The 25,059-nt window shown below is 34.6% G+C and overlaps 4 protein-coding genes across 8 annotated transcripts in view; 2 read left to right on the top strand and 2 right to left on the bottom strand.

Moving 5' to 3' along the window:
• Positions 1-4,472, top strand: part of LOC117916299 (DNA polymerase epsilon catalytic subunit A-like) — a 91,107-nt gene extending 86,635 nt beyond the window's left edge. Inside the window, exons 45-50 of one of the 2 annotated variants that reach the window (XR_004651542.1) lie at positions 582-728; positions 1,579-1,749; positions 1,846-2,019; positions 2,487-2,593; positions 3,565-4,101; positions 4,233-4,472. Coding sequence is in view for 1 of the 2 variants with exons in the window: in XM_034832253.1 (XP_034688144.1) it covers positions 582-728; positions 1,579-1,749; positions 1,846-2,019; positions 2,487-2,593; positions 3,565-3,925 (960 nt within the window). In the remaining variant the exon portion in view is untranslated. Of the gene's footprint in view, positions 1-581; positions 729-1,578; positions 1,750-1,845; positions 2,020-2,486; positions 2,594-3,564 lie in introns of both variants that reach the window. The other variant, XM_034832253.1, reaches the window with a different exon arrangement.
• A 1,870-nt stretch (positions 4,473-6,342) lies between these two features.
• LOC117915724 lies at positions 6,343-12,100 on the bottom strand. 3 transcript variants are annotated; one of them, XM_034831384.1, is made up of 8 exons: positions 11,985-12,100; positions 11,800-11,892; positions 10,622-10,712; positions 8,660-8,809; positions 8,298-8,371; positions 8,082-8,200; positions 7,094-7,177; positions 6,343-6,724 (listed from the first exon to the last, which is right to left on the bottom strand). In XM_034831384.1, exons 3-8 carry the CDS (start codon positions 10,626-10,628, stop codon positions 6,631-6,633), a joined length of 528 nt encoding a protein of 175 aa, XP_034687275.1. In that variant the 5' UTR covers positions 10,629-10,712; positions 11,800-11,892; positions 11,985-12,100; the 3' UTR covers positions 6,343-6,630. The 3 variants fall into 3 exon arrangements, with proteins under 3 accessions (XP_034687275.1, XP_034687274.1, XP_034687276.1); XM_034831383.1 differs by lacking the exon at positions 11,800-11,892; XM_034831385.1 differs by lacking the exons at positions 8,660-8,809; positions 11,800-11,892.
• Positions 12,101-12,794: 694 nt separating this feature from the next.
• Positions 12,795-15,515, top strand: LOC117916295 (pentatricopeptide repeat-containing protein At4g13650-like). The gene has a single exon (XM_034832250.1). The coding sequence runs from the start codon at positions 12,795-12,797 to the stop codon at positions 15,513-15,515; it is 2,721 nt and encodes a 906-aa protein (XP_034688141.1).
• A 745-nt stretch (positions 15,516-16,260) lies between these two features.
• On the bottom strand, positions 16,261-20,806 carry LOC117915533 (flagellar radial spoke protein 5). Of its 2 annotated transcripts, none has more exons than XM_034831100.1 (9): positions 20,470-20,806; positions 19,060-19,144; positions 18,741-18,857; positions 17,807-17,871; positions 17,627-17,715; positions 17,450-17,529; positions 17,249-17,360; positions 16,714-16,833; positions 16,261-16,617 (listed from the first exon to the last, which is right to left on the bottom strand). In XM_034831100.1, exons 1-9 carry the CDS (start codon positions 20,768-20,770, stop codon positions 16,432-16,434), a joined length of 1,155 nt encoding a protein of 384 aa, XP_034686991.1. In that variant the 5' UTR covers positions 20,771-20,806; the 3' UTR covers positions 16,261-16,431. The 2 variants fall into 2 exon arrangements, with proteins under 2 accessions (XP_034686991.1, XP_034686992.1); XM_034831101.1 differs by lacking the exon at positions 20,470-20,806 and adding an exon at positions 19,485-19,951.
• Positions 20,807-25,059: the final 4,253 nt, after the last annotated feature.

Genomic DNA, 25,059 nt, shown 5'->3' with positions numbered 1-25,059 from the left:
GGTCTGGATATCATAGAGCAAAGAATAATTGAATTGAATAAAAATTTCTCAAAATGCCACATTCATAATTTTAGAGCAGCCACAAATTTTTATTAAAGGAAACAAATGAAGAAGCAACTAGTTAAAACAAGAAACGTATGAAGAAAAAAGTGCAATCCGTAGAAAAGGTCTAACTTTACGTCTCAGTTTTGAGGCCAAGAGATTCAAAATTTTGTTGTGTGATAAAAAATGTGTAAGCCATAGAAAACGTCAAGAGGCAATTTTTTGTAAATATTTTACGCATTGGCACTCAACAAATTTCTATATTTTCAATGATCATTTCTTTATTAGTCTTAGGTGTCTTTCACTATTTTGTGATAAAAAATGAAAAAAAAAAAAAAATGATGCCAAACAATTTGGATGACCTTGGAAAGCAATATAGCCATCAAGTGTATCTGATGGCATGGGGCACGTATCAAATGAAAATGCTATTACTTGTTAGTCTTCAAGATATTTGGTATTTCTCCTTGGCCATCATTGGTCCTTCTTATGCATATTGATGAAACTGTTTTTTTTTTTTTTTTTTTGCTTTTCTATTCTAGTACAACTATGGTGGGGTCCAGGCCAGATCCCATGGTGGATCATTAATAGGTAGTTCAGATCCAACTAGTGAAAGCATAGAAGATGAATCTCAAGTGGATATTGTATCAAGCTGGAACATTGCTGAACAATTGCCAAAGACAATTCAAGTAAGTTACTCCATTCTTTTTTGTTTGAAGATGGAGATACTGATGGAATATCATCTATAATTTAGTGTACTAAGTTGAGCAACTAACAACAACCATAGATGACAACTCATGAATCATATTGTGAACTGTTTACTCATCTTTCCCTAACACACACGCACACAATCACATTCATTTGCACATATTTTAGACACATTTAGATTGTCGAACAACATATAACCAATGTTGTGAAATATATTAAAGGTAAGAAGGACAAGTACAAACATTTGTCATTACATATGCAAACATTTAGCACTAGAGTTTTGTTAAATAAACTTTAAATACGAGATGTTTAGTGTACAGGTTAATCATAGAATGCAGCGTACTATTATACCAGAAGTCTTCAATTCACTTAAACTTGTATCCAATAGGTCCATTTTGAATGATGGAAACATGTGGGGAGGAGCGGAATCAGATTAAGGACGTTGTAGTGGAAATTCTAAATCTTGCTAAAGAGGGAAAATGACTCAGAAAAACTCAAAACTCAGGGAAAAAATACATAATAAAAAGGCTAAAAGATGTTATTTGAATCCTAAAAATTCTTAGAAGAGCCCCTAAAAAAAAGGTCTCCCCCCCCCCTCCACACACAAAAAAAACCACACCTTTATTGAGTTATTGGGTCACCTTTCCAGTCAAACCTGCTAACTAGCTCAGGGTTGTACTATGTATGTAACCTTATGAGACTTTATATGCTGTGTATCTGTACCTTACTAGTTTGATGACCTAGGTGGCAAAGTTATTATAGGAATTTACATGTTATGTTTAGGTTCTCCTCGTGTCCTAAGGTTTTATCATCATGGGGCTGCTTTTGCAGGATCATTTTGTTTTGATAGTTTCTGAATTTATGTATACCCCATGGAAATATGCACGAGAGCAAGCGGCAAATAGAGCATCTGCAAGGAATGGTGACTCATGTACTCCATCAATCACTGCTGCAGCTGCTGAGGTTTTTGAATCACACATTACTGAATATCTCAAAGAGCAGGTATAAATGAGGATACAAGTTGCAAATGCTTGTTGGCATCTTGATTCCATCTTCTATTCTACATAAGATTTTTATGATTTTGTATATGTGCTACAGATCAGCTCTTATTTTGCGGACAAGCTTCTTAGAATTGTTCGTGATACGGTTCTTCATATGAAAGGAATGAACAGATCTGAGAATGACCAGCATACTGGGGATGCTGCACTTGAGTTCATTAAGCATGTTTGTGCTGTTCTAGCTCTTGACCAAAATGTTCAGCATGATATTCTGGTAAAAACTTGTTTTAAATATTTGGCCATCATTACACATCTACCAAATTTGGTACCCGTCTATGCTTTAGCTGATAGGATATTATGATATGCATATGACACTAATGCAGTTCACTGCAAGTTTTATTACATGCAAAGATATTCACTAATTTGAGGTTTAATTGAGTGGTTCATGCTGTAATCACCTTTTTCCTTTTCTTCCTTGACCTTCTTCTCCTTCCCCTTATACATATTTTCCTGTACTCCATTTTTTCTTGGATAAACCAGAGTGGTGTACAGCTGACTGATAATTTTCTTTCTAAATTTATAGTTCTTGTTTTGTTTCTCTTGCTTCTTTTGCTTTAATCTTGAAGTTCCTTATTTAGATTCATTTCTCTGTTCTTCTGTCCCAGATTCTGTTTTCCTTTCCTATTATTTATTGTTTTTATATTTTATAGAATCTCATTCTTGTGTACCATCATTTTACAGGTAATGAGGAAGAATCTGTTAAAATATGTGCATGTGAGGGAGTTTGCTCCAGAGGCAGAGTTTTGTGATCCCTGCCAGTCTTTCATCTTACCAAATGTTATTTGCAGGTAAAAAGGAAAAAAAGACGTTGACAATAAAATTCTGTAACATATTTGACGAAATAGATGAACTGATATTATTAGATACAAGTATGAGTCCTAAGAAATCTCCGCAATAGTTTTAGTAGAACTCTCTTACATGGTTGAGAGAGTTCAGGTGAATATTGCTGCTTTCTTTTTTAATAATTTGATGATTGGATGAAATTTTTTACTGCATGAAAAGCTTGAGTTTCTAGAGGTGCATGGCCATAATTAATCTCTCTCTAAGCAAACAGAAGATTATCATCCCTTGTTTTTCTGCTTTGTGAAGAATTTGTAAGTATGGCATTTTCATCATCAATTCAAATTAATTGAACTTTTTGAATTTTATTTAATTATTTTTCTTGCTTTTAATTGTAACAATAATAAGAATTAATTTTTTCACTGATTCCTAAGAGAATCTGTTTGTCCTTGCTAATTTGAAACAAGTCTAGCTCTGTTTTGTACTGGTTTGTGGAATTGGCCTGTTACATGTAATTTACATTCTTAATGGTTCCTCAAATTTGCTTTTATTTACACATGTTGCATGGTTACCTTCTATCTTAATTTAGCTTTGGATAAATCATGGCTTCTACATGATTTCCATATTAGCTTCATTCAGCTCTTTCCATATTGTTGGAACCGGGGTTTGTAATTATTACTTGATCTTTCTCAGTGAAATAACTAGAGCATCTGTGCCTGACCTCTGTTATGTGAAATATGGGAATGATAATTGTTCTTTGAATTTAACCTCATTCATGATCATTTCATCCCTTGCTTGATATATCCAGACTCAATAGTACTTGAGTTTTGCCCCTTTTTTCTTCTCTCTTCTAAGCTGGGCCAAAATAGGAACTAGTTCAATACTTCAAAAGTTCAAGGAGTTTTTTTTTTACTTATTTATTTGTCTTCTCAAATCCAAGTTCAAACAAGTTGCTAATTTCCAATTATTGTTTTAACAGCTATTGCAATGACTGTAGAGACCTGGACTTATGCCGTGATTCAGCTTTATTGGCTCAGGAGTGGCGTTGTGCTGTGCCACAGTGTGGGCAGCCTTATGACCGTGAGGTAATGGAGAATGCTCTTCTTCAAATTGTACGACAGAGAGAACGTCTCTACCATGTGCAGGACTTGGTGTGCCTCAAGTGCAATCAGGTGAAAGCAGCACATTTGGCTGAGCAATGTTCATGTGCCGGCTCATTCAGGTGCAAGGAAGACGTGTCTGAATTCCAAAGCAAAATGCAGGTTTTCTTGAAAATAGCCATGCATCAGAAATTTCAACTTCTCCAGGAATGCACCTCCTGGATTTTGGAGATCAGATAATTTTCCTTCATCTCCTTTTCAGTTAGCCTATATGACTAACCAAGCATAGTATTTCATTAGAAGATGCTTAAGCTGAAATGCAGCAACGATGAATATAGTTCAGAAAGGCGATCAAAGCTTGAGAGTTTTGTTCAGAAAAATAAAAGAACAAATGCTTTGGTGGACATGAGTGTAGAGTATGTCCCATTTATCCTATCTATTTTTGCTAGTAATTCATTTATTTGTTCAAAGTGCGGAAGTGTAAGCAATTTGTTGTAAAAAATGTACACGTGTGTATACAAATCCTGATGAGAAAATTGCAATGCAGCATGTGGTAAAACTATGAATGATGAGTTGAGTGCTGGATCCTTTAATTTTACTGTCATAAGAACTTCTCATGGAGATGCTTAGACTTCGCGGGCCTGCAGGTGAAACAACTAGATGCTTCATAGTTGCCATTCAAGTAGGTGCCTCTGCTCACCACATGCTTTAAACCATATTTTTAAACACTTTTCCTCTCAACTTTTGCATTAATTATGAATAAAAAGTTGTTATTTTGCATTTTCTACTTTTATTTTATCATTATTATTATTTTGAGAAATTTCTTACTACTCTTTGAGGAATCTGGTTAGTTGGGACTTTTCACACGAGTGGGTTAAGGTTTGGTTAAAGAGCCATTTCAGACCGGGTATCTGATGGGAGCCACTTGGATCAGAAGGATGGCTCCTCGACGCCAGCCCACAATCTGATAGTGCTAGTTAATGCCCAGTAAGGGTAAAAAAACTTTTGGATACATCTTGTTTTTGGTTTTTTAAAATAGATAAAATAAGTAATTTTTATATAAGATATAAAAACTTTGTCAAAGGTTTTGCTACCTCAAAATTTAAAATTTTGGAAAATGATTTTTAAAGATATAAAGTAAATGGAGATAGTTTGTCATGTAGAAATAAGGAATGAAAATGAATATTTTGTATTTGAATTTCTTGTGTTTGGATGTTAATAGAAATGTAAGATTGGAGTGATAATTTGGTTTTATTTCAATGTTAAGTAAAAATGGAAATGAAAATGAAAAAAATAAATAAATTATATGGTTTAAAATAATTTTTTATTTTTATTTTTATTTAAAATATCTCACATTGTACATAATTTGAAATAATTTTTTATTTTCATTAAAAAAAAAATCATTGAGTTTTTTTTTTCTTTTTCTTTTTGCTAAATAATAAAAACCTTTGTGGGCGCCTAATTTTTTTTAAAAAAAAATTGTTTTTGAAAATTAATAACACTATTTTCTTGCTGTTCTTTAAACACAAAATAAAATATAGCTGTTCTTTCAATTTTTTTTCACAATTGCAAGTGAGATTTTTTATTGGATTTATTAATAAGTTTAATAATTTTAAAAAATAATTTAAAACTAAAAGATATATAATTGATGTTGTAAAAAATAATTATTTTTAATAAAAAATCAATTAATGTTAATATCTATATTTTTATAATATTTATAAAAAATATAATTTATGATTTTATTACATTATTAATATTCATATTTTATTAAAAACTATTTATTTATAATTAAAATTTTGTTTTTATTTTTAATAATACATGAATTAAATTTAGTTTACATTATAAAATTGAATTTACAATTTGCATTTTTTACAAAATCAAAATAAAAAATTATTTTTAGATACAACTTACCTAAAAAAAATTTTAGTTTTTAAATTTTTAAAAAGTATGCTTAAAAATAATTTGTAATAAGGAATCAAAATCCCTTTTAGTTGAAGAGAATTAAAATCCCACTTATAATTAAAATTTCATTTCCATCGGAATCACTTTTAATTTCATTCCTATTACGATTTAAGTTATATGAGATGCTCATTCTTACTCCTCATTCCTATGTACCAAATAGGTCCAAGGGAATGTTAAAACATTTGTTCAAATAAACTCCAGCTTGATACAAGAATTCATTAAAAAAAAACCTTAATTATGAGAAGTGATGATCACTGATGGTCTGATATAGGTATTGTAAATGCAAATCTAGATATCTAGGAAGTAAAAATTAGGGCTAAAGACCTCAAACTCACAGCTGTTGTCTGGTTTGTCTTTAGCAAAGAACTGAATTGAATAAAACCTGATGTGTAATTGTGGGTGTCACTGCCTATTGGGAATGGATGAGATGCAAAATCGATCATGATAAATCAGTGTAAGATAATAAAAAAGGCATGAATCTCTAATGGGTGCTATTATCTCAAAGAAACATTACTATTCAAGGCTTCATCTTTTGCTACCAAAATTGTTTCCAGAAGAACTGCATAAGACAAAATGATCTTCAGAAAGAGACAGCCAAATAATTTGGGGAATTCAAGATGGAGCCTATATGTTATGAGCATCAGAATTGAAAAGCATCTGGGCTATTTCAATGAAAGGAACAAAAGAAAACCACAGTATACAAAGGTGTTCTTTCTATTAAAAGGCAGAAATCCACAATGAAAATATCATGCCTTCTCTTTCTATTAGGAGGCAGAAGCATACAATAAAAAAAATATCATGCCTAAAACATGTAGATATTCAAAGAAAACTAGGAGGGACATGAAGGTTAAGCCAATCATAACACTACTAACTCTTGAGACCAACTGTGTTCATTACGGCAAGTGCCTGTATTCTTTATTGCAGGCTGTAGTCGAGCCCGTCCCAGTAGCAACTCAATCAAAATGCAGCACAAAAAAAAATATTCACCAGAAGAACCATTTTTTGGTGGTTGGACCTGTGGGTGGCTCGTCCTTTTTCCTCTTCTCCATTCCCTCCTTCAAGGACTCCAACCTTTTCCTGCATAAATTCATATACAGACTATCAGTTCCCTTCTACATATGAATGGTAAAAATGAAGGATATTTATTAATGCTATTTCATTAGGTAAGCCCTGTGGGCTTGTGCCGTTTCCTTATTGTATGCCAAGGTGAATTCCAATCACAATCACTTCATCTACACTGCTACCCATTTGCTAATGGCAAATGTATCCACCAGTGCAAATCCATAGTGCAGGTGATTTTATTTTTCTTTTTCTCTCAATTTATTCAAACAAAATGAGGAAGTGGATTTTCAATTGCACCAACTACCACCTTAAAGACATAGGAAGCAACATAAAAATGTTTCCATTCCTGCTCCATGAAAGTGTAAGGGGTGTGTAAAACATTACTTTGTATCTGTAAGGCGACCGTGCAAGCTCCATCTCTGGCGAAACCCGTCCATGCCTTCAACACCACTTGCAAGAATCATGCGCCTAAAATTATAGGATTAATAGCAAATGAGATTCTGATTGGTGGAGTTGATTAAATAATTCTTCATCATATGACGGTACACTAAAAAAATGAGAAGCAAAGTTTCTGGCAAGAATAAAACACAAGCGAGGATAATAAAATCTGCCACCTGTATGACAGGGTGACCATGATATTGTTACTCAATGGTCCTGTAATATAAATTATACAATGATAATATATAAATGGCAAGGTATCAGCTTGTCTTCAACGTAGGGCTTTATCCATTCACACATCTGGCTCCAAACCCAGAGAAAGGTGAATTATGTTAGGTTAATAGCTAGTGAAGAATCTGTGGTCAAACACTCCAGTACAAATCCAGATGGGTTCTATGTTGCTCTAAGGAGTCCACAATGACGAAAAGGATTAATTTTTTTGATGAGTACAATGATAAAAAGGATTCATGTGGATGACCACCAATAGTTTGGATGACTGTTAGGCATTCAAAATTCAAATGAGAATAGAGTGCTACTGCATGACCACGTATCTAAATAGTAGATACATTTGGGATATCTTTCCATTGTGACCTTGTTTGCAAACAAGGTTTGGCATATTTAAAAAAATAATACATGGCACTAATGATTAAATTACCTCATATATGACAGAGTAATCTCACTGAACATGCAAATAAAAGCTATTCCCTTTTGAACTCAAGGAGTCAAACTAAGGAAATTTTCAGGATGAATTTGCCAAATCGGAAGAATATTGTAACAAATCACTAGCAATCATCCTATGGAGTCAATTTTAGCATAGGAGAGAATAAAAAATTAAACAGTGTCTCTAGCATTCAACGTGATCTTGTGATTATGTCAATTATTTAATGATTTTACCGGCCAATAAATATTTAAGTTGCATTCTTTCACAAAATACCTCTCCAATGATGTGACTTCTGATTCAAGCTGAGCAGCTCTTTCATTTGCTTCATCTAAAGGCATTGACAACCCCAATTTGTGCTCACTATCTTGAAGTCGTTTCCTTAATTCCTTATCCTGCAAGTCAGTTTCAGAAAAATGCATGAGACAGTGCAGTGAAATAAAACTTGAAAATAATAAAACAAGCTGAAAAGCAAAACAACAATAATCTCACCCTTTTTTCAGCACACTGCCGATACAAAACAATTTCATCTTGACAGAATGGCTCAATATCATTGATTTGCAAACCTACAAAATGATGCTAGAATCATTATGATAGTCTTTTCAACTGATAATATTATAAGTAAAACTCAGGTGCATCCAACACAAGGACCCAGCCTGCCATGTTATTTTGCATGGTATACAGCACAGATAGAGCCTAACTAACAAGGATCCCTTTTTCGGTAATACTCATTAAAATCTTAAGCCACCATGGCTTTAAGACTACTTTTTAGCATCTTGTTTCCAAAGTTATATAAATATAACAACTATAAACCAAACATAATCCCAAAAAAATGAAACAAGAAAAGGACTTACACAAAAATAGGTTCCTCAAGATCCCATCACACAAATCTACACCTTCAAGCACATGAGAGGCTATTTCTGGAGGGATGAGAGGTGATGGTGGTCCCATCATTAGATCCTCACCAACCAAAATAGTTTCCTCCATCGTTGGCTCCGAATCAACTAAATTGCCCAAAGATAATAATAAACTTGTGAGACACGGCTCATTAGTTAATACAAAGATAATGCAACCTCTTCTATGCTTCTTTAAACGATTTTTTTCCCCTTCGTTTTTCTAAAAAACTAAATTTAGAAAAAAAAAGAAAAAAAAAAGTGAGCAGAATATAGAGAGTATTAGAGGAGAGTGCAAAAAAATTATCCCTATCTCTCAATCACAAGAGAAGGAGGTAGAGTTTTTCCAAAAGAGAAAAAAAAGAAAAAAAAGAAAAAAAAAAGGATAGCTAGAGATCAAAAGGATAATAACTGTTAAGCTATCAATTTGACTGAAAAGCTTAGATTACTAGGTAATAGGTCAATAATTGATATTGAGCTAGCATCCTCGGTCACTTGAGCTACCAACTCACACATGGAAAGACAAATTATGTAAACAATGAACCATAGATAAATATATGGGGAACAAATAGAAGGAAAGCCTCAAACTCAAGACTTTTAGAAATGATAACTCGTGTGAAGCTACTAATTTAACCTAAAAGTTTAAATTATTAAGTAATAGGCTAATAATCTATATATCAAAGTTACAATTGCTTTTAGACATTTTAAGAATAGTGTGAGAAGTAAAAGTGAGTCATAGAGAATCAAGCTTAATTTGATGGTTATTTGGTTAGGAGAATGCCAAGATTTTTTTAAGCAAAGAGGAGGTCCTTGAGATCCCTATGAGAATACGATCACTACCTTCGTTTTTTTTTTTTTTTTTTGCTGTTCTTTTAATCATAAAAAAGAGATGCATTAATCATGAAAAAAGAGTTCAAGAGAAGGATGAGGAATCCTCCCCACAAATTCAAAAAACTGATCAAGACAGAATGAACTCTTTCACTATACAAGGAGATCTATACAAAATGGGATAGACCACAAAAGAATGCACAAAGATATCATTTTCTCAAACTAAGGCTAAGCTCTTCTCATTGTTGATCCAACTCTTTCAGTCTACTCACCAAATGAAAGTTGACTTGAATAACATCAATGCAAGAGGCCCAAAAAGAATAATAGCTCACTACCTTATTTTACTTCAGGAGTAGTTTCCTGTTTGTTTAGTGACAGTTTTATTAGCATGATTTTTCCACATTGGAAATAGGTTTGCAGAGGCAATAGGAAAAGTTGGGCCTCCAGCAGCATGGAAGCCTCTTTCCTTTGGGAATTTAAAACATCAACTTTCACAGATACTCAACAAGCAATCCAGTTAAATGAGGATTGAGTGAGTTATCAAACATCACAATGGTAGTGAGTTAAGATGAGGATTCTCAAAGCCTGCCAATTCTAGGTTTGGTTAAAGGGGTTCAGACTTGTCTCTGGCAAAGGCTTTGGGGATGAATGGCCATCGAGTGGAGGATATTCAGCTATTGTTATCTCTTGGGGGATCTCAAAGGAAAAAAGGTTTTTTGAAGATGGGATGCATGGATTTTAGGGTTCTGGATCTTTCTAGGGAGTTGGGATGCTCATTCTAGTGGAAACCTCACTTAACCAACCAAGTCGCAGTTTGATTGCCAAGCAAGGAACTTTCTTATTAGACCTATCCTTAGAGAACTTGCTTCCCTTTAAATGATTCCAGCTCTAGTAGGCCTCTTAGAGTTTCTACTTGATATTTGGCTTCTGATTTATTCTTTTTCTTGGGGGCTGAAGGATAGGTAACTTTCCTTGTATCTAAGAAGCAAAACAAGAAGAGCATATAAAAAACTAATTCATTGAAAAAAAAAATAAAATTAAAAGCTACGGTTAATGAAGACATCAAAGATATAGAAAGGTATAAGCTTCACATACCATCCATGATTGCTTTCTTATTTTTGCAATTAACCGTCCAATATCAAACCAAGTATTCAATAAGAACTACACAGAGGGAGAAAGCCGAAACCTGATAACCACAAAGAGAAAAAAGAATAAGAAAGAAAAAAGAAAAGAATGGTAATGGTAGCAGTTGGGAACTCAGATGATTTTGTAGCAATTAACAATTTCAACAAAATTGGCCTTTTCCATATGATAATAAGAAAACAAAATTATAGAATAAATAGGAGCCCACCATTCCTGTGGGCATCCACATACAACTACAAAGCATTTCAAAACCCAGAATATCAAGAGGATACTAACAAAAACAATCTGAAGTTAATTTTGTTGCCATTGTGATCACTTTTCTATCAGTTTCTTTAGCAAATGGGTTGCTACATCCTAGTCATTGGCTAATAACGGGAACCATACAATTGTACAAGAACCCAAGCCCTAGACTAGTGAAGGAAGACATCTCTCCTCTTATAGTATTTTAAACTTTTAAGAGGTTTGCTAAAGCTGATCATATAACAGGTTTGTTGTCAAGGAGTTAGTACGTACATGAAAAGAAATTAGGAAAAATATGTCCAAACTGGTGAACCTTTCTAGCTTAAGGTGATTGAAATTGCTAAATACTTGTCTAAAATGTATAATATGCCCCAGATAAATTCTTATACATGGTGAATACTCAATAGATGATTCTAGAAGGCCTCTTAATGAGAACATCAAATTATTACTTTTATTTCTTTGTAATATGTTTCCGTTCCTTCAATGCATTCAGCTGATGTTCCAAACAAGATTACTGACACAAAAGACAATCACTTCATATCTAAAATATGTTCAACACCAGAATAAATTTGATCCTACTCAACATTAAATATGATGAAATATTGAAAGATCAATCAACCTACGAGCTCATATTCAACAGTGTGTTATTGCGGTATTTTGTCGAACATATGGCATGCACTTCTCTAAAACCACATTTCAAACAAAAAGAAGCTGTAAGGAATTCTAGCCAACAAAAAGCAGATATAACGATCCAAATAGACAATTCAACACCACAGTAAAATGTCCGGAGAATCCACAGTTGTATACATTTGATATTAATTCTCTGTTTGATTCCTGAGAAAATGCATGAAAAAGAGAAGGCATTTTTGCAGTTTGAATTTTATATATACACAAGCTGAAACTGTGACTGAAGGCGCTTCCAATGCGCCTTCAACGCGTCAGTGCCTGAGGCCTAATCCTCCGATGTGTTTTTGTCGTTGCGGCTAGATTAAACCAAAAAAAAAAAAAAATTGTCCTTTAACCAGAAGAGCCCGTGGAAAGTATAACAAGAGGAGAAAACACAAAGAACCCTAACACTTAGTTACTGCCAGTGGACTTCGGAGGCGGCTGACTCCGGCGTAGGTAGCTTCAGCGTCTTCTCGTTCCTCCGACGAGAACTCCGGCTATGACCCTCCACTCTTCCCTCTTCTCCCCAATTAAATTTATATATATTTTTTTCATTTTATATTTTCCCCCTTTTTTTTCTTTTTCATTTTTTAATAGAAAATCAGCAAAGGAGATAAAATTTAATTTCTTTTTCCATAATTGATTTTATAATAGTAAAAAATTTAAATAATTAATTTTTTAAAAATAAAATTAATAACTGATTTTATTTTGCTTTTTAAATTTTTTTAGTTATTATTATTTTTCAAATAACAAAAAAATTAGACAATCAATTTAATATTTAAATTATTTAAAATATAAATTTATAGAATTTAAATTTTATTATAGAAGAAGAAGTACATAAAACAGAAGAAGACAAGCAGAGGAGAGAGAGACGACAATCCAATCACAAAGAGAACCACTCATTCCACAATGTGGCCTCACTGCCAATCCCCACTCCCAACTTCTTCCTCTCCACTTTCCAACTACAACACACCCTGCTCTGCTACAACCCTTTTCTTCTCTTACTCCATTGCGTTTCTTCTACAAATTGTGAGATAAACCCATGCAATCACTCCTCACATGTTCCACTACCCCTTTTTTGCTACCACCCACACTTCACAGCCTCCACTCCCAAACACTTCTCCAACTCCAATCCAATCACATTGCTCAAACAAAGTTGAAACCAATCCCTCAAAATGAAATCCATGCTCGTACTAGATTATTCAATCTCTACCTTCAGATGTACGTCAATGCTGGAGCCATGCAAGAAGCACGTAAGCTGTTTGATGAAATGCCTGGAAGGAGTCTTGTTACTTGGACCATAATCATGTCCGGGTATGCTCGGCATGGACCTGCTTCTGAAGTGTTGATGATGTTTTGGGACATGCTGTGTGGTTCGGGAGGTGGGTTGTTGCGGCCGGATTCTTTTGTTTTTGCAGTTGTGTTGCGGGCTTGTGGTATGGTAGAGTGTTTGAGTTATGGGCGTGGAGTTCATGGGCTTGTTGTGAAACAGAGCAGTGTAGTTGACTCGTTTGTGGAGAATGCGTTGGTGAGTATGTATGCGAGCTGCGGTGCTCTTGAGGATGCTGCGGTTGTTTTTGGTGGAATTGATAAGCCAGATTTGGTGGGATGGAGTTCGATACTAAGTGGGTATGTGAAGAATGGGCTTGAGGAAGAAGGATTGAGGATTTTTTGTGATATGGTTTCAGGCGGCATTGAGCCAGATGCTTTTGCTTTTTCAATGGTTCTTGGGGCGTGCACAAATTTGGAATGCTGGGATTTTGGAACCCAAGCTCATTGCTACATAATCAAGATGGGTTTTGATTCTTGTTTGTATTTGGAGAACAGTCTGATGGATTTTTACGCAAAGTGTGGGGATTTGGAGGGAATGAGACGAGTTTTCAGTCACATGTCTGAGAAAAATTTGGTTTCTTGGAATACATTCATCAATGGTTATGTTCATAACTTCCATTACCTTGAAGCTCTTAGGATTTTCCAAATTTTGATGGAGGAAGTTTCCCAATGTGATGATTTCAGTTTGTTAAGTATTCTGAAAGCTGTTACTGGTCTAGGTCATCTGGATCATGGCAAAGAGATTCATGGATATATCCTAAGAGCTGGCATAGAAACAAACCGTTATGTAGTCAGTTCTCTTTTAGATATGTACATTGGGTGCATTGATCATGAGAGTTTGTATCCAAGAGTTGAGGTTCCTTTGAAGCTACTTAACTACTTAGAAGGGGGGGGATATGATGAATTTATTATGACAAGCTTGTTAAAGTGGTGCTCTTTGGAATCTAGTCTTGAAAGTGGAAAAATGTTCCACTCTCTGATAATAAAACTAGATTTGAAGTCTGATTCATATGTTTTGAGCTCACTGATTGACATGTACTCCAAATGTGGTATCTGGGAAGCAGCTAAAAGAGTATTTACAAGAGTAGAACAACCAGATACAGCTCCTTGGTCTGCCCTCATTTCCGGGCATTCTTGGAATGGATGCTTTGCAGAAGCACTGAAACTTTTCCGAAAAATGCAGTTTGATGGTATCGAAGCTAACGAATTCACTTTTACTTCTGTTATTCTAGCTTGTCTAGCTCTGGAGAATCTCAGAAAGGGAAAGGAACTCCACTGCAAGATATTGAGATCTGGTTATGAATCAAATTTTTCTGTTGTTAACACTCTCATTAACCTTTACTCAGAACTGTGGCAGCATAAACAAGCTCTCAAGCTCTGTTCTATGATTCCAGATTCTGAGATCTCTTGGAATTTCTTGATTCGAGCCTGCCTTGGGGCTGAAGACTATGAAATTATTCACAAACTCCTCTGGAGAATTCAAGTGTCTCATGGAAATCTTGACCCAGTCTCTGCTTGTGATATATTTGCTTCCTGCTCAAGTCCAGTGCTTCTGAACGTGGGAACACAAGCACATGCCTATATGACTAAAAGGGGTCTCATCTCACACCCTACAATCAGCAATTCTCTCATTCAAATGTATTCAGCGTGTGGAAAAATTGATGAGGCAGTTCAGGCATTTAACTTGATGCCTGAGAAGGACACTTGCTCTTGGACATCAATTCTTTCTGCAAGAGTTGAGCATGGCCATCCATCAGAAACTCTCAATCTAATCTCACAGATGAGATGGAAGAATAAACCAGCTGATCAAAGTACATTCCGCTCAGTCCTGAATGCCTGTGCACAAATGGGTCTTGTAGATGAAGCATTCCGATTGTTTTTCTCAATGAAAGAGGTCTATGGGATTGAGCCATTAGAAGAACATTATTCCTGCATGGTTGAAGTTCTTGGGCGAGCTGGAATGTTTGAAGAAGTTCTGGACTTCATCAATGGAGTTCCCAGGTTTAAATTAGGACCTTTAATTTGGAGAACACTTCTCTCATCCTCCCGTATTCATGGAAATATGAAGGTGGCACAATATGCTGCTGAGAAGCTTTTAGAGCTGGAACCAAGTGACTTCTCTGCCAATCTACTGCTCGAGCAGGTTCTTTTAACATTAGGCGAGTGGGACAATGCATTGAAGCTAAAAACAAAAACTAAATCCATGAGAGCAAGTTCTAGCTGGATAGAAATAAGAAACAGAATCTATGAGTTTGCCTCAGACGAAAATCCAGCAAAAGAAGTCTCCGCCAAATTAGCAGAAATAGAAGGCAAAATGGAGGAATTGGGATATGTGGCAGATAAAAACCATTTGCTTCACAATGCTGAAGAGGAAGAATATGATGGAGTGGGTCTTCATCACACCGAGATGAAGGCTCTGGCCTTTGGCCTCATTTCGTTACCCCATGGAATGCCTGTACGGGTAGTTAAGAATGTTCGCATGTGTGGAGATTGCCATTCTGCTTGCAAGTTCATGTCAACCTTTCTAGAACGTGAACTGGTTGTCAAGGACCCTTACAGTTTTCACCATTTCAGAGATGGGAAGTGCAGCTGCAGAGATACTTGGTAGCAGATCAGGAAGTGGATATATAACTGTAAATATGGATGGTCATTCTTTTGTGATCATATTGTTTATAGTCTCACCGTGTACTATATATATAAGAAAATGTACTGTTGTTGATATCATTGAATAACATACTAAGAAGCTTGTGTAAAAATTGATTTGTTCCCCCCTTCAATAGAAAACTCAAAATTCTATATAGCCTATATTGTGAATTCTAGTCATTTTGGGATTACTTTACCTGAGGCAAGGATTTAAAAACAATGAAGGAGCACATGAAAGAAGATGAGCCACCTCCTCAAAGAAATACAACAAACCTTGTAAAGAGGAAAGCGGTTTGTGATGTTAAAGCTACAATCAATTTAGCTTTATAAACATTGTTCAACCACCATTTAGAGTTGTAATCTAAATAAACTTGTTACCTAATAACATGATATTAGTAGTTTGTTGACATATCATAAGTTTGAAGCTCACTACTTGTATATTAGTCTTCTGGCCAATGATGTATATCAAGTGAATTAAGACTAATGCCTCAACACCATCTCTGATGGGGAGCATGTCTACATTAGTTTTGATACCTTATTAAGACTGAATCTCATGAATGTTTATTTTCCCTCCTTAAGATTTATTTTCTCTATTTTTGCAGTGTACCCACTTGGATATTGCAGATGTCATGCTGCATGAGGATTGACAAAACATTGTGAAATGAAACCACCATCAGTCATGAAACCACAATATGAGAAAGAATACTGAATTGTAAAAATGAAAATGAGGCAAAACATGTCCTTTTCTATGTAATAGAGAGACAAATTTTTAACAGTCAACAGAGACCCAAAATTTGTTATAGCCACAACATGTTTGTGGTATTTTCTTGTATTTCTAGTAAACAGATATTAACATGACCAGAACATTACAAGCATGAGTCTCATGCACGCCTGTATTCATCTCCACAGTCACCAATTACTCTTAGCAGATCTTTCCCTTTCTTTAAAACTTCTTGGATTCTGTTCACATCATCTTCATCAAGGACAAGGGAGAACACGGCATTGGAGTCATTGATATGCTCTGATAGACCAAGTCTAACGCCTACCATTGATCCTGCCACTGCTGGCTGCAATTTAGCAAAACATTACAGAAATTCAAATTGCAGTTCAAACAATAAATCAACAGAAAATTATGGTTTAAAATAAGTAGGTGAGATGACTACCTGATCTAGTACGTATTTCACAGCAACAGTTGGGATTGAGACCCCATGTTTAGTAGCTACAGTTTTAAGTGTTCGAAGCAAAGTTTGGAAGAGGCTCCATCCACCCCAGGCATCAACCATCTACCATATTTATTGCAGAAATCATAAATATAATTTCAGGGAATCATAATATGATTTAATTCAAATATGCAAAATTATCTATATCTGGAAAGCATCATCACATCGTGCTTGAATATTTTATAGAACATCCTTAATTGTGAGGAACTCCCATAGTAATTGTGAAATATTTAATTATTATGTATTCATCCTGGATGGCAACATATACTTCTATTTTCCTAATATACATGCCTTGTCCACAGACAAAGTCCATTCTTGACATTTTACACATTTTGTCAAAGTTCTTCCTAGGTTTGTTCTTAGAACTAACTTTGTAACCTTCTTGGGATATTCTTAATTTTTCTATGAATTATTCACGGTGCTGAACAATTTCCAGATAATGAATAAGGCAGTATAATTGTGTTGAAGAAGAATATACCCTTTTGTACTTCTGGAGGGAAGGAGTGTTTAATGGAGGGGCAGAAAAGGGAATGGCTATGTTGGTGTCTAGGAACTTCTCAGATAACAGGCCACCCATTACTGTTCCATACCTGCAATTGCAACTTCGTTAGATTTATGAAAGAACGCAGGAAAGGGCAGCATCTGGGAAGCAAGAATAAGAAGTTGTTGAGAGAGAGACGTTATAAGTTTAACTCCCGTAAGCTGACAAAGCTCTGCCATTTTCTGTTGGGGGCGCATGTCAACGATTGAATGTTGTACCTGATGAATCACAATTATGATCCATCAGCAGCAGAATAGACAGCATATTGGCTGTGCGGAAGGAATTATAAAAAATAATAACATAATTTAAATTTACCTGATTGCTAACTACTGGAATCTCATTTTCCAGGATTATTTGTAATCTTTCTGTATCAAAATTTGTCAAAGCAACAGTCTTGATTTTACCTGCACACCTCTCGCTGAAGTAATTCGATCAAATCAAAGAATGGGGGGATATATGAGATCATCATAGAACACTAGTAAAAACAAAACTAACCTTCTTCTTTCAGATCTGTAAGATGTTTCAGAGCATCAAGGTAGCCAGTATTGGAGTAATCCCACCTGTTCCAAACACAGAAAAATGTGATCAGTAAATTTTCAAAATTATAAAAATTGGATTCTGTACCACTTGGGTAGGTTCAAATAGATCTACATGACTTCACATACGAGCATCTTGATCGTCTTTTGAGTAGAAAAACAAATTCCAGAATGTAAGCTCATTAAAAAGTTGCTAGAAAGAATGAAGATGATTAATTGGGTTTCATAGGAGTCTGCTTATGTTGGACATGCCTGACATGGTAATAATGATAAATGGAGTCTTTTTAGATAAAGTACAGATGTTTAAGAATCAAAAGTGGATAAAGTATTTATCGAACTTGAAACTGTATCAACCTAATTATAAAGGGTCCAACAAGGTTAACAACATTCAAGGTTGTGGCTTTTATTGCACAGAAGTAGATCCAGGAGATGGTTCCAGAAAACTCTCACTACTCTATAGTTTAGTGCATGTCAACATTAATATTTCATTGAGAGTAGATAATGCAATTCTTCAATGAAGGAAACCAACGTTTCTTTTTACTTTTTTGGGAAGTGATTTCCTGGTTCATCCTTTATTATGCATTATTTCAATGACAAAATATTTCCATCATCATGATTATATTGCTAAAAATATGCCTCAACCAACATCTCTATACACTCACTTTTATATTGATTTTGTTTCCTATTGAAATTAATGGAGTCAGATAAAGTCCTCAACAAACACTGCTGTATGTATACTCCTATGTACCCCGACCAATTGTGGAATAATCTCCTATGAGAGTGTGAGTCAAACACTAACATATTAAGCATTCACATAACATGTAGAAGAGAAGCATCTGCACTAGATGCATCCAATTACCATACAACAGAAGAGCATGAGAACAAAATAGTACCAATGAAACTGAAGCATGTCCAAGGCAGCCACATCCATTCTCTTTCGTGAAACATTGATGCTTTCTCTGACAAAGTTACTTGTCATCTTAACCGGTGGAGGCACCCATTTAGTAAGACTGCATCACAAAATACTAGAGGTAAAGAAAACATTCGTTTCCATACTGCACAATGTCTACACTATACGCATATCAATAATCCAAAGGTCATATCGTTTGTTATTCATGTATCCTGTGTAGCAGGGAAGACAGCTCCAAAATTGTAGCTAGCTCATGAAATTCAACTCTAACATCTGATTATGTTAATGAATTTGGAACTCACCCTCTGACCTTATCCACGAACTCTGGTGGGCGCTCTCGACGGACTCGGTTGATGAAGATGCCATAAAGATCTTCAGCAGGTCCATCTGCAACATAATTGGACAATAGTAAAAATCCAACTCCGAGACATAAATTCATAAGGCAATGGATCAGTGTACATAAATCCACATTTGATGCAAATGAATCCAAGAATCATCAATAACAGTTCACTTGCTAACCCTTTTGAATATCTCTGGAAAATTTAACAAACCGCCTAATATAGGTCTTCTAGATTTCTCATTCATGAGAAACACTGTATATGATTCAGGTGCATTTACTTGTAATTTATCATCAACCAACATCACAGTGTTTAAATTCATGCATAGTCAATGCGGTCCTGCATACATGCAAAATAGAAGGCAAGATATTTGTTTTGAAGTGCTTTACATATATCAGCCATGTCAAAAGTAGTGAAACCAGCATCAGCGTATCGCAGCATGGCATCGACTGCATCATCTGGAACAATCCTGCCCCACCCACCACTCGTCTGCCACATCCCATTAACAATCCGGCAGATATCTAATGAATCTTTCCCATTCTTAACCAGTACAGCTCTGTTGTCCTCAGTTAGCACACACTGAAAAGGTCTTGAACTGAGTTTTCGTACTTGAGTGCCTCTTTTGGTCTTTATCTCAATTGGGTTGAATGTAAATTGGCTAAAGGAGCAGTTTAAGAGCTCTGCCATTTCCTGGTGGAAGAACTAAAATGTGCAAAAACAGTAAAGAATGGTCAAGGGAATGTCTGTGCAACTTACAAACCGAATCTCCTTCTCCACTTCATAACTAGTTTTATCCTATCTGCTCCCCTCTCTCTCAGGCTCTACACTCTGGACCATTCCATTTCACCAAACTTGTGGGTATTTTTTGCAACTGTATCCTAGTTTCTTGGCATTTTTCATACATACCCATATTTCATATGGGTCATAAAGCATATACAAATATGCAAAATTAAAATGGCATCAATTCAAAAACTCTTCAAATTTTATATGGCCTGGAATGAACCAAGCAGTGAAATCAAGAGATGACACGTGGTACACTCCAGACCAGTGCTCAACCAACTCTCCCTTTGAGAGAAAGTTCAAGAAAGCCCATCCATAAAAAGCCAAAACAAGCTTGAAAGAGACAGCCCTTACTAATTCTTTTTCCGCTCATTTCGGAACAAAAGTCGAAAGATTACACTGTATTATTAATTTCATTTGATTTCAGTATTGACATTTTTAATGTGAAAACAAGGGGAAAATGAAAATTTTGCAAATTAAACTTTTCAGATTACTTCTCCAACATTCAAAGAGAAATATAAAACGAAGAAAATCAAATCAAATACAATGGAATTCAAAAAATTGAAATAAGAGTATAAAGGAGCAATGCAGTACAGTGGTCGGCCATGTCGAAGGTGGAGAGGCCGGCGTCGGCGTAGCGGAGCATGGCCTCAACGGCGTCGTTCCGGTCGATTCTGCCCCAACCCCCACTCGTCTGCCACATTCCGTTGAGAACTCGGCATATGTCCAGGGAATCGTTTCCGTTCTTCACCGTAACTCGCTGGGTCTCGATGCTTCCATCGCAGCGAACGGAGTTGGCACCGAATTTGCGTGACTCGGGGCGGGTTGTGAGCCGCGTCCTGACGGGATGGAAGGAGCTGAGATGGGAGCAGACGTGGTGTACGGTGACCGCCATTTGAGAGAAGGAGAGAGGATAAGGCGCGTTTGGCCGTCGTGCCCTATATTTAAAATTGTTTCCGAGCATACTTTTTAAATTTTAATAAAATTAAATTTATTTGTATCACAATGGTCTATTCAACTATTCGGATTTCATAAAAAAATTTCAATGATTTACATACAAAATTTGATATATACCGGATTTTTTTTTTTTTTTTTTAATGAAAAGAGGTTATGAAACAAACTATCTACAAATTTGATTGAATATTCAAAATCAAACTTTATAAAATTTTTAGAAAAAATTGAATACCAATCACTTTCAATCTCTGTGTTTAAAAACTTATCGTTTTTAGTAGTTAACATGTCATCTCTTAAAGTCATATATTTGGTAATAATTATTGAAGCATTGCCTATATATCTATTTGAAACTATTTTTGTAGTTCTGTTAGAGTTCCTAATAATCTATCCTGATGCATTTTTATTCTCTATCCTTAAATCATGAAAATTTAATTTAAATATTTCATTAATTGAAGGAATTCAATGAATCCATTTTTCAATCATTCTATGGACATTATGTCTTTCATTTTGAATATAAGAGTCAATCCTATAATCCTAAAGATTTTTTTGGAAGTTTAAGGTAACTTTCTCAATAACAAGAAATGGCTTGAGTTGGATCTTTTTAAAGAATACCTTATTTATATGAATTCATACATTCCACTAGATAATGACAATTTTTTTATATGATGATTGAAAATTTTGTAGTTAATTTTATAGTTTTCATACACCATTTCAAGCCAAAATAGGAAGTCACTTCATATAAGAGAGGTGTAGGACAATTATACATAATGTGATCTAAAATTTCTTGAACAAAATGACAATATTTTAAAATATGGTCAACATTTTTAATATTTTGATTGCAAAAATGACACATGTTTGTAATTTCTAGCCTTTTAGCAATTAGAAACTCAGAAGCAAGGAGTTTCTAATTACCAACCATATGAAAAACTTTATTTTTGAAAAAGATTTCATTTCCAAATCCAATACAAGATTTTGGATCTAGGGTGCACCCAAGGCTTTCTCATTTCCCAAGTTGTTGACTTAAGGGTAAACTTACCATCTTAAGAAAAATCACAAAAAATCCTATCCTTAGTGGGAGAGGAAGGGATAGGAATTGTTTTAATATCTACTAAAGCATTTGAGGGAAGGAATGACAAAATAGAATGAAAATTCCACTACTTGGTATTTTGATTTATAAAATCATGCACTTTGGCATCCCAATTGATTTAATGCAAACTATTTTCACCCTTGAAAGAAACAAGAGGCAACATACATGACCCAATAGTCTATCTAGAAGCAAACTTTTCTACCATCTCCTATGCACTACTTTAGGCCATGCGGATAATGGCTTTGTTGCTGGTAAAGGAAGGAGAAGAAAATGGGTTCTTTGTGGAGCTAGTATTTATTTGGGGTTGATATTTGGATGGTTGTTTGGAGTTGATGTTTGGTGGGGGAATGAAGAGATTGTATTCCTCACAGTGAGTGAGGAGAAAGAACATAAGGGTTCATGTCTGGAGGTTTGTTTGGGGTTGATGGGTTGTGGTAGGATGAGGAGACAGTAGATTTTTGATTGCTTGTTTAAGGTTGAGATGGATTGATGGGTTGCAGTTGTTTATGAAGAAGAAAGAAAATAAGTTTTTGAAGTTAAGGTTTGCTTTCCTAAGGAGAAAGAAAACAACTTGTTTGGGGCTAAATCTCAAAATCTAATTTATTGTTGATTTTTTTTTTCTCTATTCCAATCCATGTAGATTTTCTTTGTTGGATGGTGACATATACATGAGTCATGTCATTAGTTGAGGTGGAGAGTTGGCTTGAAACTTGCTCACGTGCCATTTCCAAGTTGGTGATCTAACATGAAGCGTTGAGGGCATTTTTTGAAGTCTTTTAAAATCACTATCATAGTGCATGGAAAGGTAATTTTTTTTTTCTCTCAAGTTTACATTGAACTTGAAAAGCAAAAAACAAAATTTTCAAGGGATAACCGATTAAAAGGGACAAAAATCCCTTAATATTGCAGAACTAACCCCTCACTTATTTAAGTCTCAAAAATGACCCAATTCGGACAAAAATACCCCCTCAACTATCTTTTCAGCCCATTTTCCCTCCAACTCCAATTTTCCATTATGTTGTGTCTCTTCCTTACCCTGCAAACCCATTTGTTCCATCTGTTAACCTGCGAGAAACAAATCACGAAGGATTTTTCCATTTATTGCAAGAGAACAAAAATGCAACACAACACAAAGTAAAAACAGAAAGTAAGTTTCACTATTTCATTCTTTGATTTTAGTTTTTCGAACTGTACATATGAATCTTCATCCATGAAATGAGAAAAAACCCTAAGTGTCTTATTTTGGTTCATTTTTTTTTCAATCAAACCCTATTTTTCATCTTTCTGATATTGTGTGTTGATTTAGTTCATGAAAATGGAGGAAGAAAAAAATTCGGTGATGAAAAATACGAAACAGAAGAGGTATAAAATTTTGGGAAAAAAGAGAAGTGAAAGAAAGCTAGGTTTTGAAACCTCGTCATCGTCATAAAAAAATGAGAAGAAATCAACTGATTCAGTAAGCATTAATTTTCTACTTGAAATTTTGATTTTTAATTTTATCATTTTTAATCGATTATTTTTTTTTTTATGAATTTATTTTTCATGAATTGATAATGTAATTGTTGAAAATTTTCTCAGTGAGGTTATAGTCCAAGGTTTAAAGCAATATTTGAATGATTAGAAAAAACTAAACTTAACTACTATCAAGTTTACCATCAAAAGGTTTTGAAATTTTGTGTAATGAAGTTATTTGTTATGAATTTATAACGTATTTGAATATAATTTTTATGAAATTATTTTATCCAAATATTTAGAATTTTGATTTAAATATATATGTTAAGAAAAAATTGAACTTAACTGCTATCAAGTTCATTGTCAACAGGTTGCAATTTCAAAAAGGGTATTAGGAGTTGTCCACCTTCATCGAATGATTATATATGTATATGACTTATTGATGGGCATCAATAATAATGCAAGATTGCAAGTTGCCATTAAACCATTAGCCAAATTGTTGCCGCATATATTGAATGCAATAGCATATTATGGGTTTCGTGGTGACACAAAAGTTAACTACCAGGAATGGGAAATTGAATGGTTGTAAGATATTCCTCAACAGGAAAATGAGTAAGTGATCTTAAATTTACTTTCATAACTTATACACTTAATCCTTAATAATATCCCTAACATTGATTATCTGTGTACCATGTAGTGGTGATTGTGGCATGTTTGTTATCAAATATGTTGAATACTTAATGCACAACCATCCATTGAAGTCATTAACAAGTGCTCGAATGGACTGGTTTCGAGAAAAGATTGCAGCAGAGTTATTTTATATGAAATACTTACCTATGTAATGAATTCATGTTGATATTTCACATTTTGATAATGTAGTTGGATGGTTTGTTATATGTAATTGGATAGCTTCATATATGTAGTTAGACATTTTGATAAATGTAGTTGGACAAGTTGATATATCTACTTGGATATTTTGATGAATGTTGTTCGATAGTTATGTATACAATTGGCCTTTTAAACTAAACTTGAATGTTGTCAAGTTGTTATGTGTACAAACTTGAAGGTAGTTAAGTCCATAGTCTTAATAGAACACCTGAACTTAATTACTATCAAGTTAATTGTGAACAAACTTGACAGATATTAAGTCGAAATCTATTCCAGAATAACATATTTAATCTGGACTTAACAGGTATCAAGTTGATCTTCTATAGACTTATAGGAAGTTGTGTCTACAGTTGCCATTTTAACTTGAACTTAACTATTGTCAAGTTATTTTACAAACTTGAAGGTAGTTAAGTCCACGGTCTTCAAACAAAACCTGACCTTAACTATTGTCAAGTTGTTTTATGAACAAACTTGAAGGTAGTTAAGTTCACAGTCTTCAGACAAAACCTGAACTTAACTATTGTCAAGTTGTTTTATGTACAAACTTGAAGGTAGTTAAGTTCACGGTCTTTAAACAAAACCTGAACTTAACTATTGTAAAGTTGTTTTATGTATAAACTTGAAGGTAATTAAGTCCACAGTCTTTAGACAAAACCTGAACTTAACTATTGTCAAGTTGTTTTATATACCAACTTGAAGGCAGTTAAGTCAACGGTCTTTAGATAAAACCTGAACTTAACCATTGTCAAGTTGTTTTATGTACAAACTTGAAGGTAGTTAAGTCTACAGTCTTCATACAAAAC

Source organism: Vitis riparia, chromosome 6 (assembly GCF_004353265.1).
Source record: "Vitis riparia cultivar Riparia Gloire de Montpellier isolate 1030 chromosome 6, EGFV_Vit.rip_1.0, whole genome shotgun sequence".
Taxonomy (NCBI): domain Eukaryota; kingdom Viridiplantae; phylum Streptophyta; class Magnoliopsida; order Vitales; family Vitaceae; genus Vitis; species Vitis riparia.
Note: the sequence above shows the minus strand (reverse complement) of the source record. Positions and strands in the feature narration are given on the sequence as shown.